Below are 17,105 nucleotides of genomic sequence, written 5' to 3'. Positions count from 1 at the left end.
GCAATGGGAAAAAGCAGAGAAGTTGGGGAGGGGACTAAGCCTATCAGCTCCTATCCTCTGGGTCCTAGGCTGACCTCTAATTTTCCAGAGTCCTAGATTGACCTTCGGGCCTCCCTGGGTACCAGAGTGACCTCCTGCCCTCCCCTCAGACCCATCAACCCTTGCCCTCTGATCCTGAACCCCAAAGTGACCCCTAACCCCCACCTCTGACATGAGTTGCCCTCCCAGTTTGGGCTCAGGACTCACTTTGCCAAAGGATCCCTGGCCCAGAACCTTGAGCAGTTCAAAATGGGATGGGTCGGCCTTCTCAGAGCCAGCCTTGACATGGTGCGTGATGGAGATCTCCTTGAGGACGCCCTCATCCTGATGGAGGAACAGAGCTGGTGAGAATGGTTGTCCCATCGGGTGAGCAGGGAATATGGTCCCCATCCTAGCCTACTCCTCCTGGAGGCAGGGCCCTGTTAGCCATACCAGATGGCCATACTGATGGGGCCAGCCTCCTGGTTCATCAATACCAAAAGGGCCTCAAGGGCCAGGGATGGTCAAACTACCAAGGTGCTGAGTCAGGGGAGGCACTGCTCCTACTGCCCCTGCTGCTCTGACCTGGTGAGACCCAAAGGGATGCCCAGGCACAGCCCAGGTCCTGCCTGTGGGACTCCCCTCCCCCCGCTGCAAAGGTGTTAGTTTTGCCACAATAGGAAGTAGTGTGTATTCTCATACGGGGGAGGTAGAGCCAGGCTTTTGTTCCGGGTCAGAATGGATGAGAGGATCCTTGGCCAGAAGGACAGTGCTCAGATGCACAGACACCCAAGAGTCACTAGAGACCACCCCCACCAACCCAGTAAGTGCCAGTCAGGGGTGGACAGGAGCTAAGACCGAGACTCCATGATCCACTCTTTGAAACTTCCTTCATCGGAGTCTTCTAAAAATCCGTTACTGGTCCTAGTTGTTCTAGGACCCTTCTGCCCTCCCTCCAATCTGCCGGGATTGCCCTGGAGCCCTGAAGTGCTTCCTCACTTCCCCAGGAAGCAAATCTGGGCAGGGTCCAGTTGTCCAGTAGGGCCAGGCCTGGGCTAGGAGAGCCGGAAGCCAACTAAGGCCAAACTAGCTGCCCAGGCACCTGCTCCAAGGACCACAGCTGGGCCAGGACCACACATCTGGGCACACTCACCAAGTCCCGCCTGGGGCCAGAGCCAGGGCCAGGGGCAGGCAAAGAGGTCTGGCTGGTCCTGGGCCGCTGCTTCCTGGGCAGCCAGGGGAGCAGGGCCCAGAGCCGCAGGCGGGGCGGCTTGGGATCCTGCTCCATTCGCCCGGCAGGGCCAAGGCACCATGGCAGGAGCAGGCAGCGTCCGGGGCTGCCTCCGAGGTGGCCAGGCCCAAGGCGGATGTGCAGGGTGAGGGCGGGGGCTGGGCCCAGCTCAGCACCGCCAATCACTTAGGGCCTGTGGTTTCCCAGCTCCAGGCCTACAATCTTACCACGTTCCCTTCCTCTCTTTTGCCCCCCCCTTGCCTGAGTGCTGCCCTCCGGCCCTCCCCCCTCCCCCCCCCGCCATCCTCCCTGTGGGTCTACAAAGGGAGAACCCCATGCCACTCCAGCTGCTGAGGGGGAGACAGGTACCCAACAGGCAAAGACTGGCATCTAACATGCAGAGGCAGATAAAGAGGGACACCCAACAGAGAGAGGCAGGCATCAATAGGTAAAGACAGACCAAGGTAGGCATCCAACAGGCAGAGGTGGGAGAGTACACATGCCCACCAGGCAAGGATGGATAGGGACACATACCCAGCAAAGGGAGGTAGGAAGAACACTTACCCAACGATCAGAGACAGATGGGGATGTGTACCCACCGAAACAGGGCAGGAGGGAACTCATACCTGACAGGTAGAGGTGCACGGGGCATATATCCAACAGGCAGAGACAGAAGGGGACGTGAACTCAACAGGCAGAGACAGATGGGGACCCAACAGGCAGAGGCAGATGGGGGTTTGCATCCAACAAGTGGAGACAGATGGGGACATGTAGTCAACAGGCAGAGACAGAAGGGGACACCACCCAACAGGCACCCAACACGTGACATGTACCCAACAGGTGAAGACAGGCACTCATCAAGTGGCAAGAGACAGGAACCCGACAACAGAGGCAGGTGGGCCACAGAAAGAGAAAGCCAGTCAGCAAGGCCCAAGTAGACTGACAGATAACCAGGCCAGTGCACAGAAAGTCAGGCCGGGAACTCAAGGGCAGAGCTCTGGGTTCTTGCTAGTCTTCTGGGAGGTGGGGGTGGGGGAAGAGGTGAGGGGATATCACCTGCAAACATCCTGCATCTTAGAGAGCAGCCCAGTATTCATGGCAGACACACCTCTGAGGTTTCATCCCATGCCAGGGCCTGGAGAGGCCCCAGGACTAACACAGTGGGCTGAGAATACAGTCTGATGGCTTTGACTCTGATCCAGATTTCCCAAATCTGTTATCCCCATTTCAGATACAGGAAACCAAGGGCCAGAGGACCGTGACTCACCCAGCCTGAGAATGGACCAGTGACAGAGCCAGTGACACTCAAACCCTTCCCCTAGTTACTGCCTGGCATGGGGTCAGCAGGCCTCAAGTGCCAGGAAAGGGTGAGCAGGTAAGTCAGCGAGAGCCATGCCCTGCCCATCCAAGCCCATCCCCTCCCTCAGTACCGGGATCAGTCCAGGGACTTCCCATTCTAGGTCTAGGACCCGACAGACACGGCCCCATCTTCAGGGGACCTCAGAGAGCCACAAAAGCTGGAGTCATAAGAAGCTACAGGCTCTTCAGGTCCCTGAGCATAACCCTGGGTGGGACATAGGGACTGAGGTGAGCCAAGGCCACACAGCAACCCTTGCCCACCCCGCCCTGAGGTTTGAGCCTCTGTTTGCCTGCGTCTGAGAACACTCCCTGGGGACAGAAGCAGTCACCCGGAAACCCCAGGGGACAGAGCCACTCCCAAACCCATTCCTTGCCCAAGGCCATGGTGACAAGACATTGCTGGAGGCAGACCAACCCTCTGCTCACCTTTCTGGGACAGGGGAGTGTGTCTCTCTCACCCCTGGGGAAATCTGCCGGGGTCTGCATGGTGGGGCTCAAGCTGGTGGCCAAAGGGCCCCGTTATTCCTCTACTTCTGCTTTTTCAGCCTTCCTGGCCCAGAAGGCAGGGTCCCTGACCCTCTCCTTCTCACTTCCCCTCTGCAGAGAGGAGGGACAGAAGATGGGTCAGGCTCCCCTGCTGAGGAGGGGACATTATAGACCCAAGCCCATGACCCCAGGGGGACCCCAAGGAGAGAGCCCTCCTCACCTCCTCTGATCATAAGGAGGGGAGACTAGAACACGGATGAAAGTCACAAGATAATGAGGTGGTGACACACTGGGCATCCCAGCACCTGCAAACATCCCCTTGAGAAAATGTGGGGCAGAAGTCAGCCAGGCCACAGTCTCTAAGTGTCCCAGCCCAGAGTTCAGAAGCTCCTTCCCCCCATCGTGACCTTCCTTTGGCTATGCAAACCCCAAAGGGCAGCCCACAGAGCAGGCACCATGACACCCGGCCCTGCCCTGTGGAAGCCTGCCGGTTGTGGGCCCTGCGATGGGAAGGGGGCCAAAGGGTCTAGCAAGGACCTCACAGAAGTCTGAGAGAAGCAGGTAGTGGTGGGGCAGGAGTTGACCAGGCCCAGCCCCTTTCCACGTGGCCTCGCCGCACCAGTCACACCAGTACACCCACAGGAACTGGCACGCCCACAAATACACACAGGCTGATGATCGGAAACCATTTCCACAGACATGTGGAAACACACGCCCCCACGTCCACACAGACTTCCCCTTCCAGTCCTCAAAGGGCCTGCAGTGATAGTCTGACGATGGCCTGCTGGCGGTTGTGAAAACACCACCTTCGACAGACCACTCACCGCACCTGGCTCCTGCAGGCAGGAAGGCTTGGGGGTTCCTAAAGCTCTCTGGTCCAGAGCCAGCTGGGCCCCCCACAAATCCTCAAATCCCTCAGAAGCAAAGGAAGACTCTGCAGCTAGCAGGGTACAGGAAGGGGCAACAGGAAGGAAATGGGCCCAGAACTGCCTTCACCGAGGATATGTGCTGGGGCTGTGAGGCCTCTGGTGGCAAGAGTGGGGGAGGACAGGCACCAGACCACATCCCTTGGTCCTGCCCTATTCTCCCTTATAGATACTTCCTCTTACTTACTTCCTCCCACAAGGCAGCTGGGAGAGAAGCCCAGAGCCCCCCAGCCTGATCCCTGGTCCCTAGGGTCCCCCCACCCTGGCCCTCCCTCTACCAGCTGCAGCCCAAGCCCAGCTGCCAGTCTCGGCTGTAACGGACACCGACAGCCCCTTCCCCAGCTGGCAGTATATGCAGGGCCTCCCAGGCCTGCCCCCTCTGGTGGGACAGGTTGCCCCTGAGATGTCTCCTAGTGTGCCCCTGGGCAGGTGAGCAGAGGCCCGTGAGTCCCGGGCATCCCTGCTGCCCTCAGCCAGGACTGGCACGAGTGACCATGAGAACGGTGCCCCTTATAAACCAAGCATGTATTGCGCAAGGCCATTCTTTCCTTCAACCTCAACTGGCGTGAGTTCTGGCAGGCCCTGTGACTTAGCTTCGAGACACTGTCATCCCATTTCAGAGACAGGAAAACCAGACTCGGAGATAAAGTGACTTGCTCAAGGCCACGTGGCTAGAAAAGGGGACATCTAAAGCAAAATCAAGGAGTGTTTGCTTCCAAAGCCTACATGCCAGTGCTTCATTACCACCTTCCGCCCTCCAGGAGAACCTGTTCCCCTTTGGACGTCCCCCACAGCTAACTGGCCCCTGCTCTGTCCCCAAGCCAGAAGGAGCCAACACTAGGAGGCGCACAGGTTAAGACTCAGGCCCTTCCTCTCAGGCAGCTCCTGAAAACACATGATAACAAAACACAAGTGGCTGTGACGGAGCTATGGGCGCCCAGAGGCAGTAGCTTCCAGAAAGAGGACAGTCCAGCTGAACCCTGAGGATGGACAGGAGTTGGCCCGCAAGAAAGGAGGGGAAAAAAAACAATTTATGGAGAGAGAAACCAGCATGAAGAAGAGGCTGAGGCCAGGAGTGCAGGGTAGGAAGTTAAGAAGTGTCCATTCACTAGCTGAGTGCTCCCAGGCAAACTTCCTTCCCTGCCTGAGCCTCAATTTCCCAGTCTGTAAAACAGAGGTTAAAACTAAATATTCCACCCTCGGAAAGTTGTTGCTACAAGTAAAATGGGCTACAGAGACAACGGGATATTGTAAACAGGACTTCTCCCTGGATTGGATGGGCAACCTTATTGCTGCTGAGTCTCCTCTGGACAGGCTGAGGGGACACGGCCCAGCCACATGGCCCCAAGGCTGGGGAGGGTGGGCCAGCCTACCCTGGCCAGTCTAAGGGAAGTTCCCCCCAACACCTGAGGCTTCCAAGGCTCCCCGAAGTCCATAGTCACATCCTGCTTGTGCTTCAGCCAGGGGAGTATGAGGGATCCGGGATGGATCACGGTTTCATAAACAGGAAGAGAGGAGGGGAGGGGGGAGACGCTCAGCTCTCAAAATAGACCTGCAGGCGCTTCAAAGGGGTCCAGATCCGGAGATAGCCAGGGGATGGGGCCTGGGGTGCCTGGTCTATCCTCATGGAGGGAGGGTGGTGAGTGCAACCCCAGGATGCCTGAGGACACCAGGTGTGCTAGGGTGCTGAAGGTATCTGGGGAGCTCCTGCCCTAGACCGCAGCCTATACTATGGCTGCTAAAACCCAAATGCTCCTTTCTGCCTAAAATGAATAAAATAAGCAAGCATTAAACACCAAACTTGGGTAATATGCCTGGCTGGCTCAGTCAGTGGAGCAGACAACTCTTGGTTTCGGGATTGTGAGTTTGAGCTCCACATTGGGTATAGAGATTACTTAAACATAAAATTAAAAAAAAAAAAACAAAAACCACACCAAACTTTGTGGGACTGTTTAATTAATACATATCACATTCCCTCCTCCGGGTGGCCCTGAGGGGCAGACCCTAGTCTTCTTTTACAGGAAAAGCATCTGAACCTGAGGAGCAAAGCACCTACCCAAGGTTCTACAGCAAATCAGAATGAATGGGGCGGGATTCTGAACTCATTTATAATGCCTGACTCCCAAGTGCCCCTCCCTGTCTCTTCTCCACCCGGAAGGCCCACTTCTCTCTGGGGCTGCCAAATCCTGCCTTTTGAGGCCTAGCCAAATGCCACTTCTGCAGGGAAGGTGGCCTGGTGCCCTATAGCACACCACAACGCTTCCTCCTCTGCCACACAGAGCAGTAACCATCCATCTGGTCCATGCTCAGCCTTGAGCGCAGATGCCCCTGGCTGAGTTCCCCCGGACATGCTCATCCTATCATGTCACCGGGAGAAACGGGGGGCACCTGGGAAGTGATATATTTCTCTGCCCAGTATGGGGTCCGGCACAGAATGGAGACTCTCTGTGCCCATAGTCGTGTTCTCCTCCATCACAGCACCCACCACACAGCTTTCCTGCCTCCACCCTCTCCTCAAGCCTGAGAGTGACCTGAGGCTGGGGGTACTGACTTCATTTTAGGATCCCCCAGTGCCATAGAAAGGTACACCAAAAGTCTGATGAAGCAAAGGATAAACTGGCCTTGCCCCCAGGCTCATTCCACTGTACAAAGCGATGAGGTCCTGACACAGGCTGAGCGCCCCCTGGTGTGCTGAGTCCTGAAATAGGCACCAGGGATACTGTGAGGTTCTGGGGGCAACAGAAAAGATAAACAGGTGTCTAGAAATGGTGCAACCTGGGGTCACAGGGACCCAATACTCCCCTTCTGCAGCACACAGTGTTCTCTAGTCTGGGAGAAGTATGTGTCTGTGGTCAAGCAAGACTTGACTCCATTGCTCACCAGCTATGTGACCTTGGACCTCAATGATCTCATCTGTAAAATAGGAATAGTAACAATCTCTACATCAGTAGAGTTGTGAAAACTAAACGCAAAGCTCCTGGTGTGGTTCCCGGTATGGGTTAAGCTCTTTCTCTTCCTTAATGTGGCATTCAAGACTCTCCTAGCCCATCGATCTCCAGCCTTGTCTCCCTTCCCATCCCAGGGTCTTCTGCTCAAGAGCAGGGGTCATAGGCTTGAGATCAAATGAGGTTTGATCTTACTGCCTGAGTAAGCTCCTGCCCTTTCCCAGCAATCCTCTCTAGCCCCCGAGGTGAGAAGCTGTACTTATCACCTGCTCTCTCAAAGCTGTAAGTTCCTCTGCAACCCCCAGAACTTGAACCCCAAGGTGTGAACATCCTGGCTTTTCCTTGAGTCCCTTCATTTTGTTACTAGGCAACTAGAGGCAGCTACTTTGTGGAAGGAGATTCTCCAGACAAGGGGCCCAGACAAACCAAGGGACCCAGTCTCTACCACCTGGTCTGGCCTCGTTGGCCAAGGTAGCCACAGTAACCATCAGAAGAGGGGTAGGAGCCTACTTATCTCACCTTGCCCTGCCCAGCCAACTTAGCTCCCTTATCTTAGGAAGTAGAGACAAGGCAAACATCAGGACCAGCCCTGGGTCTATTTCAAAGGTCAAGTTTATGGCAAGTCCAGTGCCCAGGCTGACCCAGGTCTAGCAGGTATGGCTGCGGAATGAACTGAAGCAGAGCAACACACCAGGGTCTTCATATTGCTGGTGCTGACGTACTGTGTGCCAGGCAGTGACTACCTCGTCTGTCCTTTGCATCACTCCTGTGACGTAGGCATTGTCATCCTCCTTTTACAGATGAGGAAGCTGAGACTCAGAAGGGAGAACACCTCTGGCCAAATAGTGAGGATGGAGCCAGGACTCGAATGCAGGTCGGCTCTACAGCCAGAACCCAAGAACCCCCGTCCTGTCCTTCCTAGGCAGCTTCCCGAGCCCCCCACCCTGCGGTCAGCAGCTCTGGGACCTCACAGATTCTGAAAACTGGGTATGGCCTTTCCCAAGGGAAAGATGAGAAAGCCCAGGCCCAGAAGGAACAAAAGACCCACCCAAGGTCACCTGACTGTCACCCAGCCCCTGGTGCTTTTGTCAACACACAAAACCAATAACAGGGCCTGAGAAGGGCTCAAGGGAGGCACCCAGGGAAAGCAAAGACGGTAGGGCTGAGGGAACCAGTCTAGGGCTAGGAGGTGGGAACCCTGAGAATAGGCCAGAGTGCCACATGCCAGGCACTGGGCCCTGGTTAGACCCAGAAGATTCCAGGGCCTTGTCAAGCCCAGCTGACCTGAGCCTCTCCCATCACCCCTTCGGCCCTTTCCCTACAGCCAGTCCAGCTGCCATGAGGAAATAAACCGAGGAAGTGCCTGGGTGATGAGCAGAGTTCTAGCCTGGATTCTGCTCCTGACCCTGTCGGGCTATAGTCCCCTTGCCTAATAAGAAGGTCGAGAGGCGCCTGGCTGGCTGAGTCGGTAGAGCCTGCAACTCTCAGGCTTGGATGTAAGTTGGAGCCTCACAATCGGTGTTTAGATTACTTAAAAAAATAAAATCTGTAGGGGCACCTGGGTGGCTCAGTCGGTTAAGCAGCTGACTTCAGCTCAGGTTGTGATCTCTGCCAGGCATGGATTCCATGTCGGTGGGCTCTGCGCTCAGTGGGGAGTCTGCTTCTCCCTCTCTCTCTGCCCCTCCCCCTGTTTGTGCACACTCTCTCCAATAAATAAATAAAATCTTTAAAAAGTAAATAAATAAGATCTTTTAAAAAGAAGGAAAAAACAGGAAAACTGGAACAAGTGGTCTCTGTGCACAGGGTCACCGTGAGGATTTGGTGGGAACAGAGAGGAAGGCTGAGCTGGGTGCCTCCCTCCTCCCCCTTCACAGCCATGCAAATGGTCCCTTGCTCAGGATGCCTGCTTTGGTCCTCACCTTAGATGGCTGCAATCCAGCTTCTTCCCCTGGGGCCTGTCCATTCTGGAAAAGAGAAAGGAGATTGGGGGACATTATCAGATCTTAGGAGGGTGGGACAGAGCAAAAACAGACCCTGCCAGAATGCCCCCCACCTCCACCCCGTGTCACTGTCCCCATGGCTAGGGAGGCCACATAGGTCAGGGCCCTCCACCTCCACTTTCACTCTGGGAGCGCAGGTCTCAAGCCCTCCTGCAACAGCCCCTCACCAGCATGTCCCAATCTTCCCTCCCTCAAGCTCTCTGCCTAGCAAACCCCTCGTCTTTGAAGATTGAGCTCAAATGCCACCGCTTCCCAGTGAGAAGGAAAGGGCATATGTGGCTCCCAGCTCTGTTGGACACAAACTGGGCCAACTAATCAACTGCAAGAAGTCTCAGTCTCCCAATCTGTAATGTAAGGAGAGTTACACCCACTTCCCAGAATTGGTGCAGGGATGTAAGGAGACCAAGTCTGGGCAAGTGTCCAGCCTGGAGATAGCGGCTGCCCTATCCTTGCTCTATTCTGGGACTCCTCCCCTACCCTGCCAGGCAGAACCGCTGCTGCCACACGGTGCCCCTGCATTCCTTCACCGTGCCACTGGTCACACCCAGGGACACAGAGGCCTGCCCTTTCTAATAAAGGGGGAGGACAGAGATTAGGACTTGGTGCTAACAGCTGCTCTCTTCTGAGCCCCTGCCACATGCCAGGCACTGGGCTTGGTGCCTCACACCTGTGGCACCATTAAATCCTCCTGACCTGAGAGGTAGGCCCTGTTCCCATTTGGCAGAAAAAGAGACTGAGGCTCAGAGAGGCATAGTGATGGCACCTAAGGTCATTCAACTGGCAAGTGGATATTCAATATCTGGTCTCTGATACCCAGGAGGCAATCAGTCAATCAATCAATCAATAAAAAGGTCTGAGGAAGAGCAGCCCACACCTCAGCAGGGGAACTACCTGTAGAGAGGCAGCCACTGGGGCCCATTGCTAGGCAGTCCTACTTTTTCCAGCCCCTACACTTTGCCCTCAAGGGTATACCAAACCCAGCCCATCCCTTTCCTGTGTGATATGAGGTGAGTAACCAGGCCTTGGGAAGCAAGGAAGGAGCTGTCCCCACCCCTCCTAGCACAGCAAGAGTGGTGAGGCAGAGAGAGGCTCCTACAGTTAGCAAGACCCAGCCTAGGGCAGGTCAGGACTTTGGAGCCAGGGGCCGGGTCCACAGGGCAGCTGTGGCTTTGCTTGGCAGAAGCAAGCACAGCTGTGCTCTGCCCATTACATAATCTCCCTGCCCCTGGAGCAGCTCCTCCCTACTGCTTGCAGCACATCCTGCCCCCTGAGCCCCTTTAATGCCCCTAATCCTCCCCAGAGGCCATTGTTCTGCAAGCCCCTCCACACACACATACATATACATGCTGTCATCTCCCAGCAACCTGTGGAGAGGGCTGGGTTGATCAGGACCGGGGAGCAGGCAATAGGGAACATGATGCATTTATATATAGAGTTCACCCAGCATTTTAGACTCTTGGTATAATTCCTACAGATGGTCACAACAGCCTACATCATACTAGCACCCCTCCCCACCCCAAGCCCGCATCCTTCCTAAAACCCAACTTGCATTGAGTGATTCTTGCATTGAGAATTGCGAGATTCTTGCATTGAGTAATCAACTCTCTCGCTCACTCACTCGTTACTGAGAATCTTCCATGCACTAGGCTCCAGACCCTACCATGGCATCCCACTGCCTCAGAATAAAGTCCCAGCTCTTGGTTTGGCATCTAAGGCCATCACCCCCAACTACCCAACACAGGTGATTAAGGTGTGGGTTCTAGAACCTGACCTTTTGGGTTCAAATTTTGGCTTCTACCACTGCATGACCCTGGGGTTACTTCATTCCTGGAGGGCTCCAGTTTCCTCATCAGTGAAATGGAGATAAAAGTAACGTATCTCATTGAGTGGCTACAAGAAGCAAAGAAAATAGCACCGATAAATATCTATACCTGGCACACAACTGGTCCACAAACAATAGCCATTATTAATACTGAGTCCTATTCTTGAGCTTAACCACATGACCTGGGACCCTGAACAGACCAGCTTGTTTCATATCCCCAAGCATCTATATGGTGGCTCCTTCTACCAAGAACCCCCCTCCTGCCTTGTTACTTTGGCAAACTTCTGGCCTTCTTTCAGGACTCACTTCCAACATCTTCTCCTCTGTTCACAAAGCGTAAGTCTTCTCCTCCCTCCTCTGGGCCCTGACAGCACCGACCAAACCACAGGTTAACTCAGAAAGAAGCTTTGGCTTGTCCATCATCATTTCCCTAGCGCCCAGCTCATGGTCCAACACACAGACTATCACACAAAAGCCCAGCTCAGCAAAGAGAGCAAGACCAGAGGAGGTTCAGTACTTCTATTTTTCAGATGAGGCTCAGAGCTAAGGGACTTACCTGAGGTCCCTCAGCTAGCAGGTGATGGGACACAGGGCCATAGCCCAAAGTCATATGGCTGCAAGCCTAAGTCCTCAGTGAGGGAGGGGAGGAGGCCTTGGATGCACCCAGAGGTGTGGGCTTACTGAGCAGGATTGTGGATGATTCAGGGGACCCCACAGGCCCTGTTTGGCTGCCTCCAGTCCCAGGGTCTCTGGCCTGGGTGCCATCCTCATGGAACTGCATGCCTGTAAGAGCTGATGTACAACAAGTTTCTAGAAAGGGAGGCACAACCCTGAAGAAAGAACTGCCAGTGTAAAGAGACCATAGGTGAGCATCCCCTCAGAGCGAGGGTCCTGGGAAGGCAGGGTCCACGTGCCCTCTGGCCTGACTGTTGGACAGGGAGGTCAAAAGAACACAGTTCTGCAGCCACAGACATGGCTGCTAATCCCAGCTCTGCCGGCCACACACTCTGACCTTGGGTTGATCCCATCACGTCTCTGACCCTCAGTTTTCTCATCTGTACCATGAAGCTGGATCTGTCTTGTTTACAGCTGCACTGCTGCTTGGCATAGTACTTGTCACATGATAAGTACTCAATAAATATTTGCTGAATGAATGAATAAATGAATGAATGCAAGGGGACAATGATGCTGACCTTACAGAATACTAAGTGAAAGACCTTATCTAAAAAGGCTGGTATAGGAAGGGCCTTCTGGCCTCTCCCACTCTTCTCGCTCTTCCTCAGAGAGCACTGCTCATAGGACAGCTGCCTAGGGCCCCCAGACCACCATGCCCCCTACTCAGAGGTCAGAGATGGATTCCAAAAGGCATTCTTCCTTCCCACCCAAGCAGCTCTGTCTTGAGAAGAGAGGCTCAGGGCAGCGTCTGGAGAAGCCAGGCAGCAGATGGACAAAGGCAGCACGTGCCTCATGGGCAGGAAGCAGCCCCAGGAGCTGGGGTCAGAGCCCAGCACTGGCAGCCCTGCACACTGCTGGAGGCTGGGGGCCAGGTGCCAGGGCTGGCTGGCACCACCAGCCCTCCGAAAAGGCTGGACAGAGGCCCTGCAAGACAAGGAGAGTCTGCCAACATCCGGAGCCTCTCCTGGAGTACCTTCCACCTGGGCCAGTTTGATCCCAGCCTTTGCCCATCCTTGAGCCCCACCCACCCCCAACTCAGTAGAAGACAGCGTGAGATCTGGACTCCTACCCTGTCTCTGACGTTAATTCAAAGGCCAGTTCTCCTGAGTTCAGCTGTTCCATACGAAATGGGGGTAATAATCCCTTTTTAAAAAAGATTTTATTTCAGAGAGAGAGAGATGAAGAGCACGAGTGGAGGGAGGCGCAGAGGGGGAGGAGAATCCTCTGTGAGCAGGGAGCCCAATGTGGGACTCCATCCCAGGACCCTGAGATCCTGACATGAGGCGGAGCAGATGCTTAACCAATTGAGCCACCCAGGCACCCCAATAATCTTTTTTTTTTTAAAGAGGCTCCTCACCTAACATGGGGCTTGAACTCAATACCCTTAGATCAAGGGTCGCATGCTTTACTGACTGAGCCAGCCAGGCATCCCAATAATCCCTACTTTGAGGAGTTGTTTTGAGAATTATTTTAATAAGGTAACACAGGTGAGGCAGGGTAGGTGGCACATAGGAAAGTTCTATACATGGCAGGGCTGAGCTAAGGAGAAGGTGACTGCTTTCAGCAGGGCCAGGGAAGGCCCGGACAGAGTCCTCACCCACCCTTCCACCTGGGCCAGGCCCTGCCTCCCAGCAGCCCATTTTCAGCAGCGTCATGAGGAGGGCAGGGCAGTCCAGATCCCAAGCCTCTGCCAAATGCCCCCAGCAGCCCCTTGTCTGCCTCCTCCCCGGCCAGGAGCCAGTGGCAGCGCCCGTACCGGCGGGTCAGGCTACTGTATCGCTTACATATCACCCGGGCTAAGAACAGCGAGGCCCTGTTCTCCGGTGAGAACAGCCCAACCAGCGCCCCGGCTGCCCCGTGGCTCCTATTACCCAAACAATAACACCCAGTCGCCTGGCACTTCCATGGAGTGGAGGAGGGGGGAAGAGGCAGCAGTACCCAGGGCTCTGCACCTCTCAGGCCCAGGAAGCATGAAGCTAGAACCCAGCACTGGCCACTGGAGGAACAGAGATGCAGAGAGGCTAAGGACCAGCTGAGGGTCACACAGCATTTCCAAGGTGAAGCTCTGAGAAATCACAACGCCCCCAATCCAAGGAAATGGACTAGCCTTCTCCTCTCACAGAATTCAGGTGCAATAGTATTCAAAACTGAGTTGAGTTTCCTGTTGAAACCTGGTCCCCTGCCCCAGGACTCCCCAAAGGGAAGCAGGAAGTAGTGCCCTGTGCTGGGAATCAAGCTCCAGGGTGTCTGCCCTTCCTACCAGTATAACCCAAGGTAAGTCCTTGGGTTAAGTCCTTCCAGCCTACCTTCCTCTAGGGAGGCCTAAGTCACAGGGGCATGCCAGGGCAAAGGAATCCACCTCGGAGCGCCCCTCCAACCAGGCCCTTATGCCCCAGGCCTGCCAGGCGGTGGCGGGAGGGGGGGTTACTGCAGAGGGCAGTGTTCCTCACCTCAGAGGGTGAGTCAGCGAGAGAACCTCCGAGAGAGTCGTGCAGGGCCTGTAAAAACCCCATGGCAGGGATCCCAGAGCAATTTACTCCAAATTGCACCTTCAGGTTGGTTACCTAATCCTGCCGCGCCCACCCTCCAATAGCCAGTGTCAGCTATGACCATCCCTTTAAAGGGGTAGCACACCCTGGGTGCTGGGGATCCGGGGTCCTCTGATCCCAACCTATGGCCCTGAGAGGCAGGGGACTTGGTGGTTGCCTCAGGTAAGAGAAGGCAGAGGAGGGGAGGTAGGCAGGGGCTAGGGACCAAGCCAGGAGAAAAACCACCTTGGCTCCCGGGCTCACTGAGGTCTTCACACCCTCCCACTATACCCCCTCTCACCCCTGTAGAATTGGAGTTTCATCTGCCTCCTTCCCAGCATGAGGCTGAGGGGAAACTTTTCCTAATCTGCTGGTTCAGGTTCTTGACCTTGACCCTGGGGGGTCAATGGGCACAGGAAGAGCTGGCCTTCTGCATCCTAGGGCCTGGCACCACAGAATCCTCAGAAGAGGGCAGAAGCTGCTTCTGGGAGAGGCAAGGTGGCAGAGGCCAAATGCCCCAGGGGCCCAACCCTTCCTATGGGAGGGCTCACAAGAAAGGAGGCAGGCACCAAGGTCCTCTCTGTCTCCAGGGATAATCTTCACAAGGTCTAAGGGCTCTTCCCCTGTCTCTTCTCCACAGCCTAGGGTAGGGGACACAGGTATCCTCTGGCCCTAGCCCTGGGGCAAGGAAAACCAAGAGTTTCAGCCCTAGACGGGTGGTGTCACCCCATATTCCACAACTGCCAAGGGCCGAGAGGGGTAATCCTGCTAGGGTCAGCAACAGAGAAGCGGGGAGCTCTCGGGGTAAGGCGCTGGGGGACATCAAGGAGACGTGGGGTTCCCATGACCCTTGTCTCCGGTAGAATCCCAGACATCTGGCACCGCAGCCCTGCCCATCTGCGCTGACAGAGGACGCTCCGACAGCTCCCGGTACAGGTCGTAGGTGTGTGGGGCGAGACCGGCCAGATCCCAGGGCCCCGCGGGATCCCCCTCTCCGAGCTAAGGGGGTTCTGGGCGCTTGGCGGAACTGTCCCTCCACACACTCACACCCGGGGCATGGGGGTGGAGCCGAGGAAGGGCAAGAGATCGGAGTGCACTCGCGCCCTCGAGGGCGCCCGCCAGGCTGCAGCGGCGCCGCGAGCCGCCCCGCCCCCGTGGGGACCCAGGCTCGCCGGCCGCCGGCGCCCGTCCCCCGCCCCGCTCACTCACCTCCGGGTCCAGCGGCACCAGCTCCATGAGCGGCCAGGGCTCCTTGAGCTGGGCGAGCGGCATCGCGCCGCCGCCGGGCCGCCTGCGCTCCTCCGGCGGCCCGGGCCGCGCCGCCTCCCCGGTCCCGGGGTCCCCGGCTCTGCGCCCCCGCGACCCCGCGCCCTCCGCGAGACCCCCGCGCTCGGGCCGGGCCGTCCGCCGCCGCTGCCGCCGCGGCACTCGCACTTCGGCTCCCTCCGTCACCCGGCGCCGCCGCGCCCATTGGCTACCTGCGCGGGGGGCGGGACCGCCGAGGCCCCGCCCCAGCCCCCGCGGCGCGGCTTTCCCGGAGCGGACCCCCGCCCCCGGCGCGCGGACGGCAGGCCCCGCCTCCGCCGCGAGCCCCTGGCCGGGCTCTGCTCGCCGGGGAAGAGGCCTTCCCGGCTCCTCCCTCCCAAACCTGGGCCTCCCCGTGCGGACCGCGCCGGGGTCGTCGCTTTCCCCTCATCTGCTCGTTAGGAATCACGCCCCAGCTATTCCTTCTTCCTCCTCTGGGAGGGAAGCCCCCAGTTCCCTTAGCCCCTTCCTCCCGCCTCCCTCCTTCCCCTCCCCACGCGCGCACTCACACCCAAGGCCCCGGCCCGACCCAGGCAGAGGCTGGAAAGGAACTTAGCACCCCCCCCGCCCCCGCCCTCGGGCCCTCCCCTCAGAGGCCCTAGAGATCCCTGAGGATGTTAGCGCCCCAGCTCCAGGTAGGTTCCTACTCATTCTTCTGTTGCCACCATCAGGACCCACAGCGCCCCCAGAGTGATTTCTTAATACACATTTTTTGGTCATCTGTCCTAGAGGGGGCCGTTTTCCACCCAGGTCTCCCCACAATCTCTGCAACTTCAGGCCCAGCTCTGGGTTGATTTGTGTTTGTGCCCCCCTCTGAGGAGGGCAGGGACCAGACTCCCAGGGTTGAGGGACACTTGGGCTCCACTTGGAGTTAAAGGCCAGGGAGAAAGATTCCGCTTGGAGAGATTCAGCCTCCACCTAAAGAGGTATTAGGGTTCCAGGTGTGGTGAGACTTATTCACAGGTGGGGCAGTGGGGGAATGGGCTTGCAGGGCTCATGGGTGGCGCAGAATGGCCAGTTATCTGCAGAGCTGTTCCAAGGGCAGGGGGATGGTTGGGGCGCCTAAGTGGCACAGTCGATTAGGTGTGGGACTCTTGGTTTTGGCTCAGGTGGTGATCTCAGGGTAGTGGGATTGAGCCCTGCCTCTGGTAAGACTCTCTCCCCACTGCCCCTCCCCCACTCAAATAAATAAGTAAATAAATAAATAAATCTTAAGGCAGGGGGATGGAAAGGATTGTTTATCAAAAACAATCTTCTGTGAACCAGTTCCATCAACCTGTGATTTCTTTAAATTCCCACCACCTAGTTTACAATCATAAAACAGCCTCCCAAGGATGAGGTGATTTACCCAAGGTCACCCAGCTGGTCAAGTGCAGATTGGGACTTTTAAGAAATCAAAGTGTGTGAGGCTTTCTCCTAAATCCAGATGCTCCCCTTATTCCACGACTTTCCCAGAGTAGCAAGTGAATTGATTTTCAGTGGGAAAGACTGGAACGCAACAAAAAAATTTTAACAGATTTATTTATTTATTTATTTATTTATTTATTTATTTATTTATTTATTTATTTATTTGAGGGGTACAGACACCCTGCTTATCACAGAGCCGTATTTGGGGCTGAATCCCACAACCCTTAGATCATGACCTGAGCCAAATCAAGAGTCTGATGCTTAACCCATTGAGCCACCCAGGTGTCCCCCCGCCAAAACTTTTTTTTTTGATATAGGCTCTATGCCCAGCATGGGGATTGAACTCACAACCCTGAGATCAAGTCTCACATGCTGTGTGGACTGAGCCAGCCAGGTGATCCAG

The 17,105-nt window shown here is 56.0% G+C and overlaps 1 protein-coding gene across 3 annotated transcripts in view; it reads right to left on the bottom strand.

Annotated features, from left to right (window-relative positions):
• The window catches only part of RPS6KA1 (ribosomal protein S6 kinase A1), a 36,860-nt gene extending 21,489 nt beyond the window's left edge, over positions 1 to 15,371 (bottom strand). The window contains exons 1-4 of one of the 3 annotated variants that reach the window (XM_055332318.1): positions 10,737 to 10,835; positions 8,885 to 8,929; positions 3,035 to 3,205; positions 247 to 363 (exon numbers count right to left, since the gene is read on the bottom strand). In XM_055332318.1, coding sequence (XP_055188293.1) covers positions 247 to 363; positions 3,035 to 3,094 — 177 coding nt within the window. In that variant the 5' untranslated portion in view covers positions 3,095 to 3,205; positions 8,885 to 8,929; positions 10,737 to 10,835. Of the gene's footprint in view, positions 1 to 246; positions 364 to 3,034; positions 3,206 to 8,884; positions 8,930 to 10,736; positions 10,836 to 15,199 lie in introns of those variants that run through there. The other 2 variants (XM_055332317.1, XM_055332319.1) reach the window with 2 other exon arrangements.
• Between the last annotated feature and the right edge of the window lie 1,734 nt (positions 15,372 to 17,105).

This window comes from Nyctereutes procyonoides, unplaced genomic scaffold, assembly GCF_905146905.1.
Source record: "Nyctereutes procyonoides isolate TBG_1078 unplaced genomic scaffold, NYPRO_anot_genome, whole genome shotgun sequence".
Classification (NCBI taxonomy): domain Eukaryota; kingdom Metazoa; phylum Chordata; class Mammalia; order Carnivora; family Canidae; genus Nyctereutes; species Nyctereutes procyonoides.
The sequence above is the reverse complement of the archived record's forward strand: the minus strand, read 5'-3'. Positions and strand labels throughout refer to the sequence as shown.